The sequence below is a fragment of the Danio rerio genome, chromosome 25, assembly GCF_052040795.2.
Source record: "Danio rerio strain M-AB ecotype USA chromosome 25, GRCz13ab, whole genome shotgun sequence".
Taxonomy (NCBI): Eukaryota; Metazoa; Chordata; class Actinopteri; order Cypriniformes; family Danionidae; genus Danio; species Danio rerio.
The window spans coordinates 24,605,320-24,620,411 of record NC_141045.1 but is presented as its reverse complement, the minus strand read 5'-3'; the positions used below and the strand labels follow the sequence as shown (position 1 = coordinate 24,620,411).

At 39.3% G+C, this 15,092-nt stretch overlaps 2 protein-coding genes across 51 annotated transcripts in view; one reads left to right on the top strand and one right to left on the bottom strand.

Annotated features, from left to right (window-relative positions):
- LOC147830877 (uncharacterized) overlaps positions 1–15,092 on the top strand; it is a 187,132-nt gene that overhangs the window by 123,303 nt on the left and 48,737 nt on the right. The window lies entirely within an intron of this gene.
- Positions 8,662–15,092, bottom strand: part of ptprjb.1 (protein tyrosine phosphatase receptor type Jb, tandem duplicate 1) — a 227,501-nt gene continuing 221,070 nt past the window's right edge. For all 50 annotated transcript variants that reach the window (XM_087312325.1, XM_087312326.1, XM_087312329.1 and 47 more), the window contains 5 exons: positions 14,920–15,054; positions 14,714–14,830; positions 14,466–14,626; positions 14,216–14,351; positions 8,662–9,819 (listed from right to left, as the gene is read on the bottom strand). In XM_087312325.1, the coding sequence (XP_087168451.1) occupies positions 9,688–9,819; positions 14,216–14,351; positions 14,466–14,626; positions 14,714–14,830; positions 14,920–15,054 (681 nt within the window). In that variant the 3' untranslated portion in view covers positions 8,662–9,687. The remainder of the gene's footprint in view (positions 9,820–14,215; positions 14,352–14,465; positions 14,627–14,713; positions 14,831–14,919; positions 15,055–15,092) is intronic.

The following is a 15,092-nucleotide window of genomic DNA, read 5'->3' as shown; positions in this document are numbered from 1 at the left end:
AGACAACACTGGACTGCAAAAAAATGCTATTATAATATATCCTGCAACATAAAGTGTACTATCAGTCTGTTATCAACGTCTCATTTTGAAAGTCATGTTAATTTATTTAACATGTCAGTATGCTAGAACATTAACTATTAAGTTAAAGTAATTTAAAGTAATTTTGCCTAACAGTGACAGTTTCAAGAAAACAAGTATGGTTAATATACTAGGTTAATATACTAGGTCTGTAAAATAAAGTATTAAAAGTGCTGATGATCACCAGTCTTTCTGATTGTACATGTTGTATTGTTGTCTTTCAGGTTGTATTTCCTATGGACCTCCAACAAAATGGCGGAATCGCAGGGCTGTAGCTGGGCTCTGCTGTTGCAATGGAATGTTCTATTGAGCGTCACCTCTTGGTGATTCCATGCTCTTTGGTAGAACATTAGATAGGATTTTTAACTGAATCTGTGGTTCAAATAATTGCAATGAATGGGTGCAGTCTTTTGAGATTAAAAATAAACATATTCAAATGAGTCCAAATCAACTGACAGGGCACAGATGTCACACTGAGGTCTTGTAAAGTGAAACCGTTAGTCTGTTTAACAAATTAAACATCATTTACAATATTAACTTTAAACCACAGCCTTTCAAACAGTTCTATGTGCATGTGTATGTAGTTATTTTTAATTTTTAAACAGAATCAAAAGACTGTCCCCATTGACACCATTATTTGAATCACCATGGACCACAGACAGAAATGGTCCACAAATTTCCTATCTTTTGCCACGCCCATTGCTCCAGACTGCAGTTACCCATACCTCCAAATTTTGAGTTTTTTCCTATATTTCACAATGTTTTTACGTTGATGGAATTACATTCTCCAGCCAAAGGGTGGCGACAAACAACCATCTGTGCAATAAAGCAGTCAACATTTGAAGTGGATCAAAACTGTGCTAAATCTGTTCAACAAAACCCATTCTTGACTCATGACAACTTTGAAGTAGTTTTGTTGATCCACTTCAAATGTTGATTACTATACATACATATATGTCTTGCCATAAAAAAAGGTTGTCGTAAATACATTTTTTTTGTCAGAAGTTCTAAGGGCTAATAAGTGGAATTTATAAATTCAACAGTATTTCATAAATAAATTAATAAAAATACACTCTTATGTTACAGTTACACACACACACACACACACACACACACACACACACACACACATACAAACATAAATACCACATATGTACATACTAGTAAATGTACTCTGTAACAACAAATGTAATGTCGTGAAATGGTACATAGTTCTGATGAAATACTGGAGTAAGGCCTCAGGCTTCAGGTAAGTGAAAGGTGTGAAATTAAATCACACACACACACACACACACACACACACACACACACACACACAAACACACACACACACACACACACACACACACACACACACACACACACACACACACACACACACACACACACATACACACACACACACACAAATATACACACACAAATATAGGTTAAAGTAATTAGGCAAGTTATTGAATAACAGTGGTTTGTTCTGTAGACAGTCGGAACAAAAATGCTTAAATAATAATTTTATTTAAAATGTAAATAATTTATTAGTAATCTAATAATTTTGACCTTAAAATGGTTTATAAAAATTTTAAACTTCTTTTATTCTAGCCGAAATAAAACAAATAAGACTTTTACCAGAAGAAAAAAATATTATCAGACATACTGTGAAAATTTCCTGAATCTGTTATTTGACATTACAAACATTATTTGGGAAATATTTTAAAAAGAATATGAATATATATATATATATATATATATATATATATATATATATATATATATATATATATATATATATATATATATATATATTATAAAGTATAAAGTATGTCAACATCTTCAGAAAGAACAAACTACACAGATGCCAGAAGAGTTAACTACAAGTACGATTGTTAATAAAACAACAAGCTAAAACCTTTACCATAGTGTCAGTTTACTTTTAATTGAACAAGTAAAATAAGTTGAAAATCACATATTTACAGACATATACTACACACACGCCTGCACACAAAAATACATTACAAACCTTGAAATAAAAGACTGTATTACATATTGTGGTAACTAACACCTCCATAACATCGTGACTTAACTTCTGCAACCGTGTCATTGTCTTAACATTGTTATAACTGCCCATGTAAGATGGGAAAACAGTTTTGAGAACTTCATTCTTGACTGAATGCCTCAAGAGGGCACTATTAGTGTGCACCTTGGCCACCCAGGGATCTTGTATCAGACTCAGGGATTAAGTTTTGAATGCCCCTTTAAGATGGAGAAAAAAAAAAAGTTAAGGCGCATTGTTTAGGCAGGATGACTGTCAAAGGATAAAGACGACAAGACCAGTATTGGCAAAGTTGCCAGTCCATAGCACAGTCTGCCTCCTCAACAATTAGGATATGACTTCCTAAGTCAGACATGCAAAAGAAAATTGGGGGCACTTCATTTTTGACAGGATGACTATCAGTGCCTCAAGAGGACACTCTCTTGTGCCTCTTAACTGATTCACTCCAGGTAAACATCCAGAGATAGGATTGGGGTGTTTCTTGTTAGATTGTGGTGGGTCAGTCTGATTTCATAAGGAAACATAACTGTTTTTCGTTTTGTCAGTTTAGTGGCTAATTCGTACGAGTTCAGTTGTATGAAAATATACACGGTTTTAAAAAGGAGGTGTGGCATCCAACCCTGTTCCTGAACCCAACCAACATTGGGGACAAGCAAATTGTACTAAAGTGCATGAATGAGATAGTAGCTAATTTGTTGAATTCATACAAAATCAAAAAGGGCACACCAAAAGTTGCTGAAAAATTTAAATACATTTTTTTCTATATTTTGTTAATGTTTTGTATGACAAAACAAGTTTACAAGATGAGAGATTTAAACTGTAATATATTGTCCATTTCCTACCCCCTCGTTTTTTAACTCAATAAACATAACAACACAAATAAATATATTAATACCAAATGAAGTACATTAGATGTACTTAACCATAAAATCAAAGAATAGGTGCACACAGTTAAAACAAAAAGAATTGTATGAGCCGGAGAGCTGTGGGCACGTCTAAAACATATGCAAATGGTCAGCAGGTGAATGTTTGCAACCATTACAAGCAGGGCTGCTTTCTGAAAATAAGTTAGCCAACTGAGCATTGGTTAAGTGAGCTCTAAATATTTTAGACGGCATCAAAATCTGTCTAGCACATAGTGAAGTGGAGTGCACCTGGGCTAAGGTGTTGTTTCAGTAGGATCTGCAGTAATTGAATTTATTCAATGAGAAATAAATTAAATGTTTATGAGTGGCATTCAAATCAATTAATCCATCATTCTGCATTGGGCTGCGCATACACTCTGCACTCTGAGTACAAAATTGCTGATAAGCTATGGCGGGAATTTCTCTGTCTCACGCTGAACGTAGTTGTTATTAATTGATGAACGATTCATATGGGAATCATTAGGATAAATAGGTAAAAATAAACGTATTTTATAAGACAATGAAAGTGTTTTTGACCGTATGCATTTCAGCCTGTTGTAGGAGCCCCCAAAACCTAAATATGACATTTTAAAATATATAATAGGGGCTCTTTAAATAAAGTTTAAATTATTTGCAATTGCAGCTTTTTGAATTAAATGTTGATTATACTTTTTCCACAGGCTATTAATAAATATAAAAAGAAAAAATAATAAACCAATTAACTAATAAAAATATATAAAACTAATAAAAATATCAATAAACATGAAACCATTCAAGCCCATTTCTGGGAGTAGCAAGAAAAAGTGCACAAAGAAAATGTTAATTATAGCTCAGTTTGTGATACTGCTCTACTTTGTTGTGTCTAAGTTAGATATGTGGCATCTCTTCTTGGATGCTGGTTCCTCAATGTCTGCACTTAAGCTGTGAGATGAGGAATTTCTCAGGATCGAGTGAAGGTGTTCATTGGTGAAACTGTCTCCTGCGAGACGTATTAGTTACTATAGTATTTTCATAGGGGATTCAGACAAGGCTGTCTTTACTGTTTATTCTCACTTCCTGATTACAGTGTGGATACAGACAAGAGCACAGACAAGAGCACACGCTCCTTTAGAACACCGTCATACACGTACACTGAGATACCACACTCCTCTGTCTTTAGACTTTAACTCAACATAGAAATGCCTTATTTGGTGACACTTATAACATTGATCTAACCTAATATAAATGTTAAAACATGAACTTCATATATTTATTTTAGAAGTATTTAACTCCTAACTCATACCTAAAGGTTAAGCCTTTGTGGTGGTTTCCTTTGCATTGTGGGTTAACATGGTTCAGGTATCACTTCTGGTAACTGATCGGGATGAACTTGTGGGTTTGATCTCCCAGCTTTCTGAATTGGCAGAGGATCAAAGAGATCATCTGAAATCCCTTTGTTTTGCCTTTCTGAAGAAATTGATGGTAACAGGTGGTCCACATGTTCTGTAACTTGCTGATGTCCCATTTCAGTACAGCAAGTCAGGGGTCCCCTTCACTTCAATATCGTTCCTGGGATCCAAAGCTTCTTAGGATGTCTGAAGTGTCGGACTAACAACCTGTCTCGTAAACTGAATGTGCGGAGTGACTTGGACTTTTTATCATGCACTCTCCTTTTGAAGTTAAAGGTGCTTGAATACAACATCTGAAACATCAGGCTTTAGGAACAACTCTGCAGGACTACGCTCCATGACTGTGTGTTGAGTATTTATGTATGTTAACAACAAGTGAGCTAGCAGTTCACAAGGACTTAGGCCCCTTTTACACTAGTGCGTTTTAGTTTGAAAACGCATAAGTTTTGCTAAGGTTACGCCATCCGTCCACACTACGCCGGAGTTCTCGAGTGCCGAAAACGGAGCTTTTTGAAAACGCTGGAGAGGCCGTTTTCATTCTGAAACGCTGCTGCTCCGTCTCAGTGTGGATGGGGAAAGACGGAGACATCTGAAAACGGAGGCGGGGCTGCAAACGTTCGCCTATCTGATTGGGGCTTTTCCTCGATATTAAGTAGCCCACACACAGTTCAGTCACGCATCCTCTTCTTGTAAGTTAAGACTTCGCAAGTTTGATCAAGGCTGCAGTCTCCCCCTTCTCAGTTTGATATGGAAAACATACCGAGGACACGGGTAAATCTTCAAAGGAAACAGTGTACTTTATAACTTCATTCACATCACCTTGGCTACGTTGTTTCACTTTCTCAACAATAAAATGTAAACATGATTTAAGGAACTGCCTATTTTCTTTTTAATATTAGCAACTTAACAGACAGCAGAAATGTTGAGGCGTCGTGCTGCATATATGAGCGTCATCTTCACTGTGTGGATATTTATAACAAAACGGAGCCGATAACAACTGCCTCCTTTCAATTTCAGTGAAAATACGAAACGCACCCTCTCTTTTGCTGAATATCAGTTTTAATAATCGATAATTATAAAAGTATAACATACAATAAGTTTATACATTGTAGGAAATAAAGGCAAGCGATCAGTCAATGTACCTGGATTAATCATTAACTTTGCGCTTAACCAAAACATGTTACCCGTGAACAAATAACTTAATAGATTCCAATGACCAAAGTCAGGGAATTGGCCTATGTCGTTAGTTAAAGACAACAACATGAATGAAATATCACGTTTAGCAAATATAGTGAGATTAGATCCAGCGGGAGATGCTTGATGAGCAGTCCGACAAGCAGAGCTCTCATCTGGGTAGATGGGCTGCAGCGCTTGCCCGAGAGCGTCTGTGTGGTCAAGTGATGTGCGTTTTCAGCGTTTTGGTGTGGACGGAGAGCTGTTCAGAAATGCTGGGTAAAACGCGAGTGTGGACGCGGATCGTTTTCATTCTACAACGCCGTTTTAAAACTAAAACGCACTAGTGTAAACGGGGCCTTAGACTGCATTCCACTCCATGCCTTCTTATAAATTTGCACAGCCCTTTCTGCTGCACCATTTAAAGCTGGATGGTATGGTGATGACAGAATGACACACTTCACTTTCCTCAAGAAATAATTTTAACTCAGGTACAGTAAATTGTGGACTACTGTCAGAAATCAGGACTTTGGGTTGGCCATATGATGCAATCAGATTTCTGAGAAGGTTTGCAGTCTTTTCAGCAGTTGCCAGCTTAGAAGGTAAGATTTAAATCTATTTAGAATGATTGTCTATCACCACCGAGAAATGCTGCTTGTTTACATCAGCATAGTCCACATGTATTCTCTCCCACGGTGCTTTGGCCCATAACCATGGGTGTAAAGGAGCTGTTGAGGGACTATTCAATGTGATCACATTGATGCACACTGACTTACAGTACAAATGCCTGAATCTCCTGATCTAAACCAGGCCACTAGAAAATCTTCTTGACAGAGCCTTCATTCATGTGACTTCTGGATGGCCCTCATGTAAACCAAAGAGCAGTCTTCTCTTTTACATAGGTGTTATAACCACCCATGATCCCCAAAGAACACATCCTTGATCTGAGGACAACTGATCTTTCCTTTCAAAGGTTTCAGGTCTGGATTGGGTACAAACTTTGGCCAACCCCACAATGTGAGATCTCGGACCTTTGACAGGATAGGGTCATGACTCTTCTGCAATGTCTTTTGCTGAGACGGGCAGTTCATCAACAAAAGAAACCAAAAATACCCTCTCATTCTCCTCCTCAGAAGAGCCCTGTTTGCACGGAAGGAATGATAATGCATCTGTATTCTCGTGGTCACAGGAACTATGGTACTGTCTGTTATAGTCATAAGCTAAAAGAAATAACGCTCACAGTTGCATTCTTAATGCAGCCAGAGTTGAAATTGCTAATATGGCCAAAAATGGTTTGGGATCGGTCAATAATACAAACCTTTTTACCATACAGATACTTATGGACTTTCTTTACACTAATAATTATGCTTAAATCTTCCTTTTCTATTTGAGCATAATTACACTCACTTGATGTCAGAGTCTGTGACGCAAATGCAATTGACTGCTCTACTCCAGAGGGTAAAATGTGAGAAATTACTGCACCAACTCCATAAGGAGAGGCATCACAAGCATGTCTAAAAGGTTTCACTAGATCATAATGTGCAGGACATTTACTATCTAAGAGGTGTTGTTTGCAGGCTTTGAAAGCCTCTTCACAACTTGGTGACCAAATCCACTTTGTGTCTGCTTGCAAGAGCTGGTGTAAAGGATGCAGCAAGGTTGAAAAGTTAGCGTCAAACTTTACATAATAATCAAGTAATCCTAAGATGGACCTTAATTCAGAATCCTTCTGTGGAACTGGTACGTCAATGTGTGCCTTGATTTTTTTCATCTGTAGTCTGTAGACCCTGCCCATCTATTCGGTGCCTTGGAGCCATGTCCAGGTGTTTGTACTTGTCTTAGTGTTTTGTTTCATAGTGTTGTCTAATGTTGTACTCCTTGGTTATAGCCACATTAGATCCACAAAAAGGTATGTCTTTTACATAAGTAAACAGATATTCTGCCTCCAACCTGTCCAGAAAGCTCCTGTTTTCTGAACTTTCTTTCTTGTCGGTCCCACCAAAGCGTCCAGCATTGTCAGGGTTTTCAATACCTCTGGTGGATGAACTACTCCACCTGCTTAGTGGAGCCCTGTAAATCAGCTACTTGGACCTTACAAAGGGGTATTGGCATGTACCTGTCACTTCATTCACCAAAGAAAAGACTGCCTTCTCGACCCCTGGCCACCACTGGCAGCACAGAGTCATTACCTTTGGGCTCCATGGGGCTTCTGCAATGTTCTAGAGTCTAATAGACATCCTACTCTGCCCCCATGAAGCTTATGTGGTAGCCTACCTGGACGATGTCATGATCCACTCGAGGTCTTTGGAGGACAATCTTACCCTACGGCAGAGGGTGCTGTTGGAGTTACAGTGGGCTGGACTCACAGCTAACCCCCAGAAGTGTCACCTAGGATTGGCGGAGGCAAAGTATCTGGGTTACATCATTGGTTGGTGTCTCATCCAACTGCAGTGAAATAAACTAGTGACTGTAAAGAAGGAACCCCTGGCCATCCACAAAGACTTGGGTACCTATTGGGGGTTAGTAGGCTACTACAGATGTTTTTATCCCCAACTTCTCATCCGTGGCCAGTCCACACAAAGAAGAGATCGCACAACAGGATTGTCTGGAAACCGGCAGCAGAAAAGGCATTCCAGACACTGAAGACGGCACTATCGTCATCTCCCATCCTACACGTACCAGACTTCAGCTGCCCCTTCATCTTCCAGATCAATGCATTCCTGATCATGATTTCGTGGATCGCTAGATCATTCCTTCGCAACACATGCAGCAATCTCAGATCAGTTCATCCAGACATTTTAATCTTATTCGTAAACTTGTTTGAAGAACCAAATCAGTTATCAAGATTAAAAGAACCAGGATCTGCCAAATCATCTTAGATTATCTAAGCAAGGTTCGAAGAACAGACCCCAGGTCTTTTATTAAAAACAACTTTAAAAAAATAAAATCAGAGTCATATTTCACATTAATGTCATCAAAAGCTATTGAGAAGCTACCATTCAGCCTATTTAACCCAACATAAAAACATGTCAGAATTGTATCTTTTAGAGAAAAAAAGAACAGGCTAGTATTGATGTGATTATTACTTTATTTGATATCATTTCCAGCATGTATTAGAGACTTCCCAAAGAGTGTATAATTCAACAGATATGCAATTAGCTTTATAAATAACATACATACATACACACAAATATAGAGGCAAATGCAAGAAACAGATCCTAAATAAATATCATTTTAAGCGGCAAGTGTAAAAGCAAATATATTCTAGTGCAATATTGTTCAAATAAAATTTGATATTCTATTGCAAGTGTTGATCATAGAAATGCATTAACATTAAAATTAGCGCAATCAAAAAAACATAACAGTGGTACAGTTGCAGGTGTGATTGCTGTTAACTAAACGTGCAGTTAGCAGGATTGTTATACTAAGTATTATCAAGTAAATAAGTATTAGTAATAAAATGCAATTTAAATAAAATTACACATCTCAAGCAAATGCCCAGTTCATCTAAAGCAGCTTTGCAGAACACAGCAAATGATAAACAAATTAACTACATCTAATGAACTAATAATTTAATGTACCAAATAAGTCATACATTCTTTATTTGTAGTTATTGTTCATTAGATTGTGCATTGACATGTTGGGAATGCTTTCAAGTGAAAGAAAAAATGTTTCTAGGCTAAAAGATTAAATAATATATTGCAAATTCTTCTTAAAATATGTCAAAACATAAACATTTTATTAAACATGGACTAATTAATGCAACCCAGCAAATAAAATCATGGCAGAACTAAAATGTACAGTCATTTGATATTGCAGTATATATAACATGTCTAATAAATTGTGACAAATATTCCATTAGGACATGTCACGGTAAAAAAAATAAATATCTTGACTGAGTTAAAAAAAATATATATTACACATTATTCAGTGTATATTTCAAAATTGTTAACAAATAAAATGGCTGCATTATTCCAGTGTAGCATTTAAAAAATATTATAATTAAAATTTTACTCAAATGTATTGAGTATTGTGCAATAAAACATTCATTTCACAATTTTGATCATTTGATGAAGGATATCTTGTGGATGTCTATTTAGGACTTTGTTAATTTAACATTCTGATAGACTTGGAGTGCTGCTGCGTTCTGGTAAATTAAATCCACGTTAGTCCCAGTTCTTGATCGAATGAGGTCATACGCACACTGGTGGAGGTAAACATACTGGTCCTATTGACAAAAAGCAGAAAGAACAAGAAAACATAAGCATACTATTTGAGTTTTCTACACATGTGTCCTCCTTTAAGCAAATGTCTCGGTTGTTGCCGTAATCTTTGTTCTTTTAAGGAGGGAATGGAGACATAATGTTGAAACAACATTATGGGGAATTGCCAGATGACCAATCCCTCTGAGGTGTAAGAAAATGGTACGGTACGGGTCACCTTTATCAGGCATGCAATTCTACTGCCAAAAGGATACCAATGTTATACGACCATTTTAAGCTTTAGTCATTCTCGCTCAATGAAATGTCAAAGTAAAGATGTACGGGTCGTTCACATATTATATGAGTAGCACTTCTCATAAAACAGATGCCTTATACACATAAATACTTGTGTAAAAATGTTCATCGCTAAGCTTTCTATGAACATGATTTGATTTTAACTGCAGATCAATGATGTGCGAAATAGTCTGCAATTATATAAAATAAATGCAATATAAATGAACACATACAGACCCTTACAGTCTCCGATATGTTACCAAATACAGAAAAACTACACACAGCATACATTTAGCCCTTCTTTGGGTTTAAAAACAACATGCGACATATAGGCCACAGTCAGTGCAAACCTCTCATCTGTGTCTTTAATCTTTGCCATCGCATATAACCTATTGTTAGAAAATAATTTAGTCATTCCGACTTCATAATAGTAACGTTTGTTCATTTCTGATAGGATTGAATGTCAGAAGTAATATAATAATCACCCACACTTTATTATCATCAGCTCAAAGTTTGTTATTTCGAATATAGATGACCAACGAAAGCATGCGAGAAAGCGAAACCACTCACGCTTTAGACTGCCTTGAAAACAACGACAGGGTAGATTCTGCTCTCCTTCTTAAGGCTGATTCATACTTCTGCGTCAAACGCCGGCGTATACTACGGCGCTAACGCATAGTTCTTCGCCGTGGCCATCGGCGTTGCTGACGTGCACCTCTCAAAAACTGTAACTACACGTCGCAACGATGCATAGCAAAAGCTCTGTGATTGGTCGGCTTGGTAGCGCTGACGAGTCTGGGCGGGACCGAGAGCCGCGTGGATGGTGCGAGCCTGACGGAGCGATTGCTTACAAGTGTGGAGTCCTGTGAAGGAGCTCCGGATGGAAAGTTTTGTTTTGTGTTTACCTCATAGTTAAAGTTGTTGCATGTCTGCCGGTTCCTGCCTCAAAATGAGCGAGTTTGAGCCACTTGTACATCCCAGAAGTGTTCAGGAAAAGCAAAAAAGCAGCGAAGAAACTCGACACAGAGGAACATTTACACCTCATTGACAACTAGCGTTTTGGAAGTGTTCATGCGACCAACAGAGACAGCGCGCAGAAATATAAATGCACAGCCACGCGCGTTGCATGCGTCGTGGGTTACGCCGGTCACTTGACGCAGAAGTATAAATCAGGCTTTAGCTGTTCATCAACATGGTGTAATGTCTCGGATATTCATTTAAAAATGACACTTCCTTTGTTTTCATTCTCCTGGCTTGTGCACAAGTGAGAGATGTATCTCTGTAAACCAATAACAATCAGTTGCGTGTCTTGCTCCGTCTTTTGGTACCCTTTTGTTGTGCTAGGTACCATTTAGAAAGGGTACCCAAAAAAGTGGTATGGTACGTTCGCTTTTAGGTACCTTTTGACAGTGGATACGCCCATAAAAGCATAAGGAACCGTACTGTACCACTCAGCGGAAATGGGCCATTACAATCAGCTGAGTAAATAAGCAGCACCAGGAGGAGCTCCTGTCAGACTTATGCCGTGGTCACACTAGAGTTTGAGCATGCAAAATTCTGTTGTTTGGTGCTGCGAAAGGGGGATGGATTAAATAAGATGGTTAGATATTAAAAAAGTAAGCCATTGGTCCATGTTTTAAATTTTTGTAAAGAGAGGTCATGTTTTGATCTTCGATTGGTCTCATGCAGCCATGTTATGCAGTTTAGTTCACCAAGCTTGAACTCTCCAATGAAACAAACTGCGAAACTTGTCACCCAAGCTTGCGTTTCCAGGCTGTCGCACTTGCATTTGTATGATTGGAAGTTTATGGGGTGAAAAATGCAGTGTGACCATGGCATTACCCACTGAGGAGCCAATCACACTAGCATTCAGCTGGTAACCGATAGCTACTGTAGGCAAGGGATTTTTTATAATGGCAGTACAATGAGATATCAGCCCAGTCCTGAAGTGGGAGGGTGCTGTGAAGGCAATTTTCTACCCCAGTGGGGAGACAGTGTGACAATATGCAAATATGGGTTAGCCCTAACCTACATATGAGCAAGAGTGTTAGTTTATGGGCACGACACCGGTCAAGCCTGTAAGGGGAACTCCACTGTGGCTGACCGAGTAGGGATGCTCATAGACGGCACCAATCCCCAAAAAACTACTAGACAACTAGACAATGTAATGGACAAGTATTCGGCTCCTGCGCTGAGATGTTGGGGGCCTCGAAGGAAGGTAAAGAAAATGATGCAGCAAGCATTTTCAACACTGAACCTTGCTTTCTCTAAGCTGGCATTACCCAAAAATTGAGAGGAAACCGGCTTCACCAGAAGGTTTTAAAATCTCATGAAAGTGTAGGTGTTGCCCAGCCCACAACTCTACAGATGTCTGCTAGAGAGGCGTGTCATGCTAACAACCAGGAGGGCAACACTCCTTGTTAAATACTCTCTCACTCACAGGGGACATGGCTCGCCATGACATGAGAATGCGAGGAGATGGCATTTACTAACCTGTGAGCTGTGAGCCAACCTCTGTTTGCCTACCTTCTACCAACCACCATAAAACCATATAAGGATGCATAGCATGAACAGAACACAGCCTCCTCCACAGGCAGCATTTACAGGTTCACTACTTGGTCTTTTAAGAGGGTGGTAGGAACCTCATAGCCGAGCCAGGGTACCAGGATAACGTGAGAGTAACCTGTTCTGAATTTCAGGCCCTCTTGATAGACCTTTAGTGTGAAGGGTGTGACAACCTCTAATTCAGCTTTTCCTGACGGAAGAAAAGCACAAGGATGATCTGGTATGTTCGGGGGTCTTCTAACATGAAGTGAACCGTTCAATGAATAGACTTCTCTCTAGGGTGTAGGTACACCTAATTAAAGGGGCTCTAGCCTGATTAACTTTGTCAACCAATGTTGGCGGTAAGTCACCTAAGTCTTCTGCAACAGTATATGGGCCACATGTAAAGTTCCACAGGTGCTAGGAGCAACCCTTATACTCAGGGGAATGTGCCAGGGAGTGCCATCTTGAGGACTGTGAGCTTGGAAACCCTCGTCTGTTTGGGCCGGAGTGGCATAACAGAAAACCTTGTTCTCATCCTCCCTGACCTCGCACAAAATCTGTGCAAGCAGGCTGACTGGGGAAAATGGATATTACCTCAAGTCCTAGGGTCAGCTGTGAGTCAACAAGACGACCAGGGCTCCTCCAAAATACCTTGCTGTACCAAATACCAAAATACCACACCAAGCTCTTCTCAAGCTTGTTGGAAACGTTTACCGCCCATACGGTTGATTTATGCTTTTGGTTATATATGCTTGGTTCAGAACAGCATGTGCTCCCACACCAGTACCAACTGGTTTTGGTGGAGAGTTAGAAATCTTGCCACAGCTTCATTCAGTTAATATACCAATGCAGCCTATGTTCGCTATTAGAACCTGCAACTGCATGCTCATTGCACATAGCCCTCCAGCCCCTACAGGGACAGAAGGTGTGGTGACACAGCCTGGTCATGGTCACCCGGTGTGTCCTCATTCACCATGCCCATCTGGGTATCCAATCATGAAGCCATCTCTGAAGTGATCTCATATGGAACAATCTGAGCAGTGAACATGACTACGGATGTCATATTCACCAGGAGCCTCTGAAAAAACTTGGTGCAATCCCTGTTTTCCTTTCAAATAGCTTCAGACAGGCCGGCATTGCCCAGCGTGGTCCTTGGTAAGGTACACTGTCATGGAGATTGAGTCCACCTTCATACCAAGATAAGAGATGCTCTGCTCGGGAGAGAGTATGCTCCTTTCTCTGTAGACCCGAAATCCCAACAGGTCAAGGTGTCTCTGTGTATAATCAACTGATCTGTAAACTGAGCTAAAATTATTCTTAATCATGCCGATGCCTATGAGTCTAAGTGGCACCAGGGCACCCCCCACAAGTTCATAAAACCCATGTGGACGGAGATACCCCAAAGGGAAGGACTGCAATGCCATGAGCGGCTTTTAGATGCTTATCGAAGAAATACTCTTAGGTGTGAGAACATCGAGACATGAAGTGTGTGCACCCTTCAGGTCTGTATCATGGTTACAGAAGCAATGGAGGATGCTTGAGCTTCAAATGAGGTTATATATGTTGCTGTAAGTCCCATACCTCAGTCTGCACCATGAGAGCCCTGTGCATGCGCATATCATGAACAATTCCGTAGATGTCCACCATGCTGTCTCTTTCAATCTGGAAGCTCAGGTGGTCAATGGCAATGAAGGTCCCTGTTCTTCCCACACCAGCACTGAAAAAGAAAAGTCAAATAACTTGATGAGTCTAATAAAGAGGTCAATTTAATATATGATGTGTGCACTGTATTATAAATATATGGATATTTGATTATAAAGACCACAGTCACCTGCAATGCACCACAGTCGGAGAGTGGCGTGAGTACTGGTCCATATGTTCTCTCACCAGGTGTCTAAAATCGATAAGAATCTCAGTGGTTTCCGGAACTCCATGATCTGGCCACGCTGTGAAGTGGAACTGGCGTACATAGCGAGTTTCTGCTGTTTTCACCTATAGCATTATAAGGAATATTTTTAACAAATGCTATTGATTTAAATACAACAACATTAGGACGAATATCAGGAAGTGTTGCTTTACATTTTTAATTCTGAAGTCTCTAATGGTCCAGTCATCCAGTTCTATCTCTGAGGTGGTTGTCACAGAGATGTTATTATAATGACTAGTCGCAGATGGCCAGTACTTTTCACATTTAACCTATTGAAAATGGCACATATTGCTTATTAGCATTACTCTGTTTTGACATTTGACCTCTTAAAATTTGACCAGTTACAATTTTAGCTCACCCGTCCCATCTCGTTGCATTTGGTCAGCATCACTATAGTGTAGACATTCTTCTCCCAGATCATTCTCCAGAATTCATTCAGCGTGACGGGCAATGGACCCTGAGCAGCTATGAACTCTTTTCTTGAATTGTAGCCCTGACCACAAAAAAAAAAAAAAAAAAAAGCATTAAGGA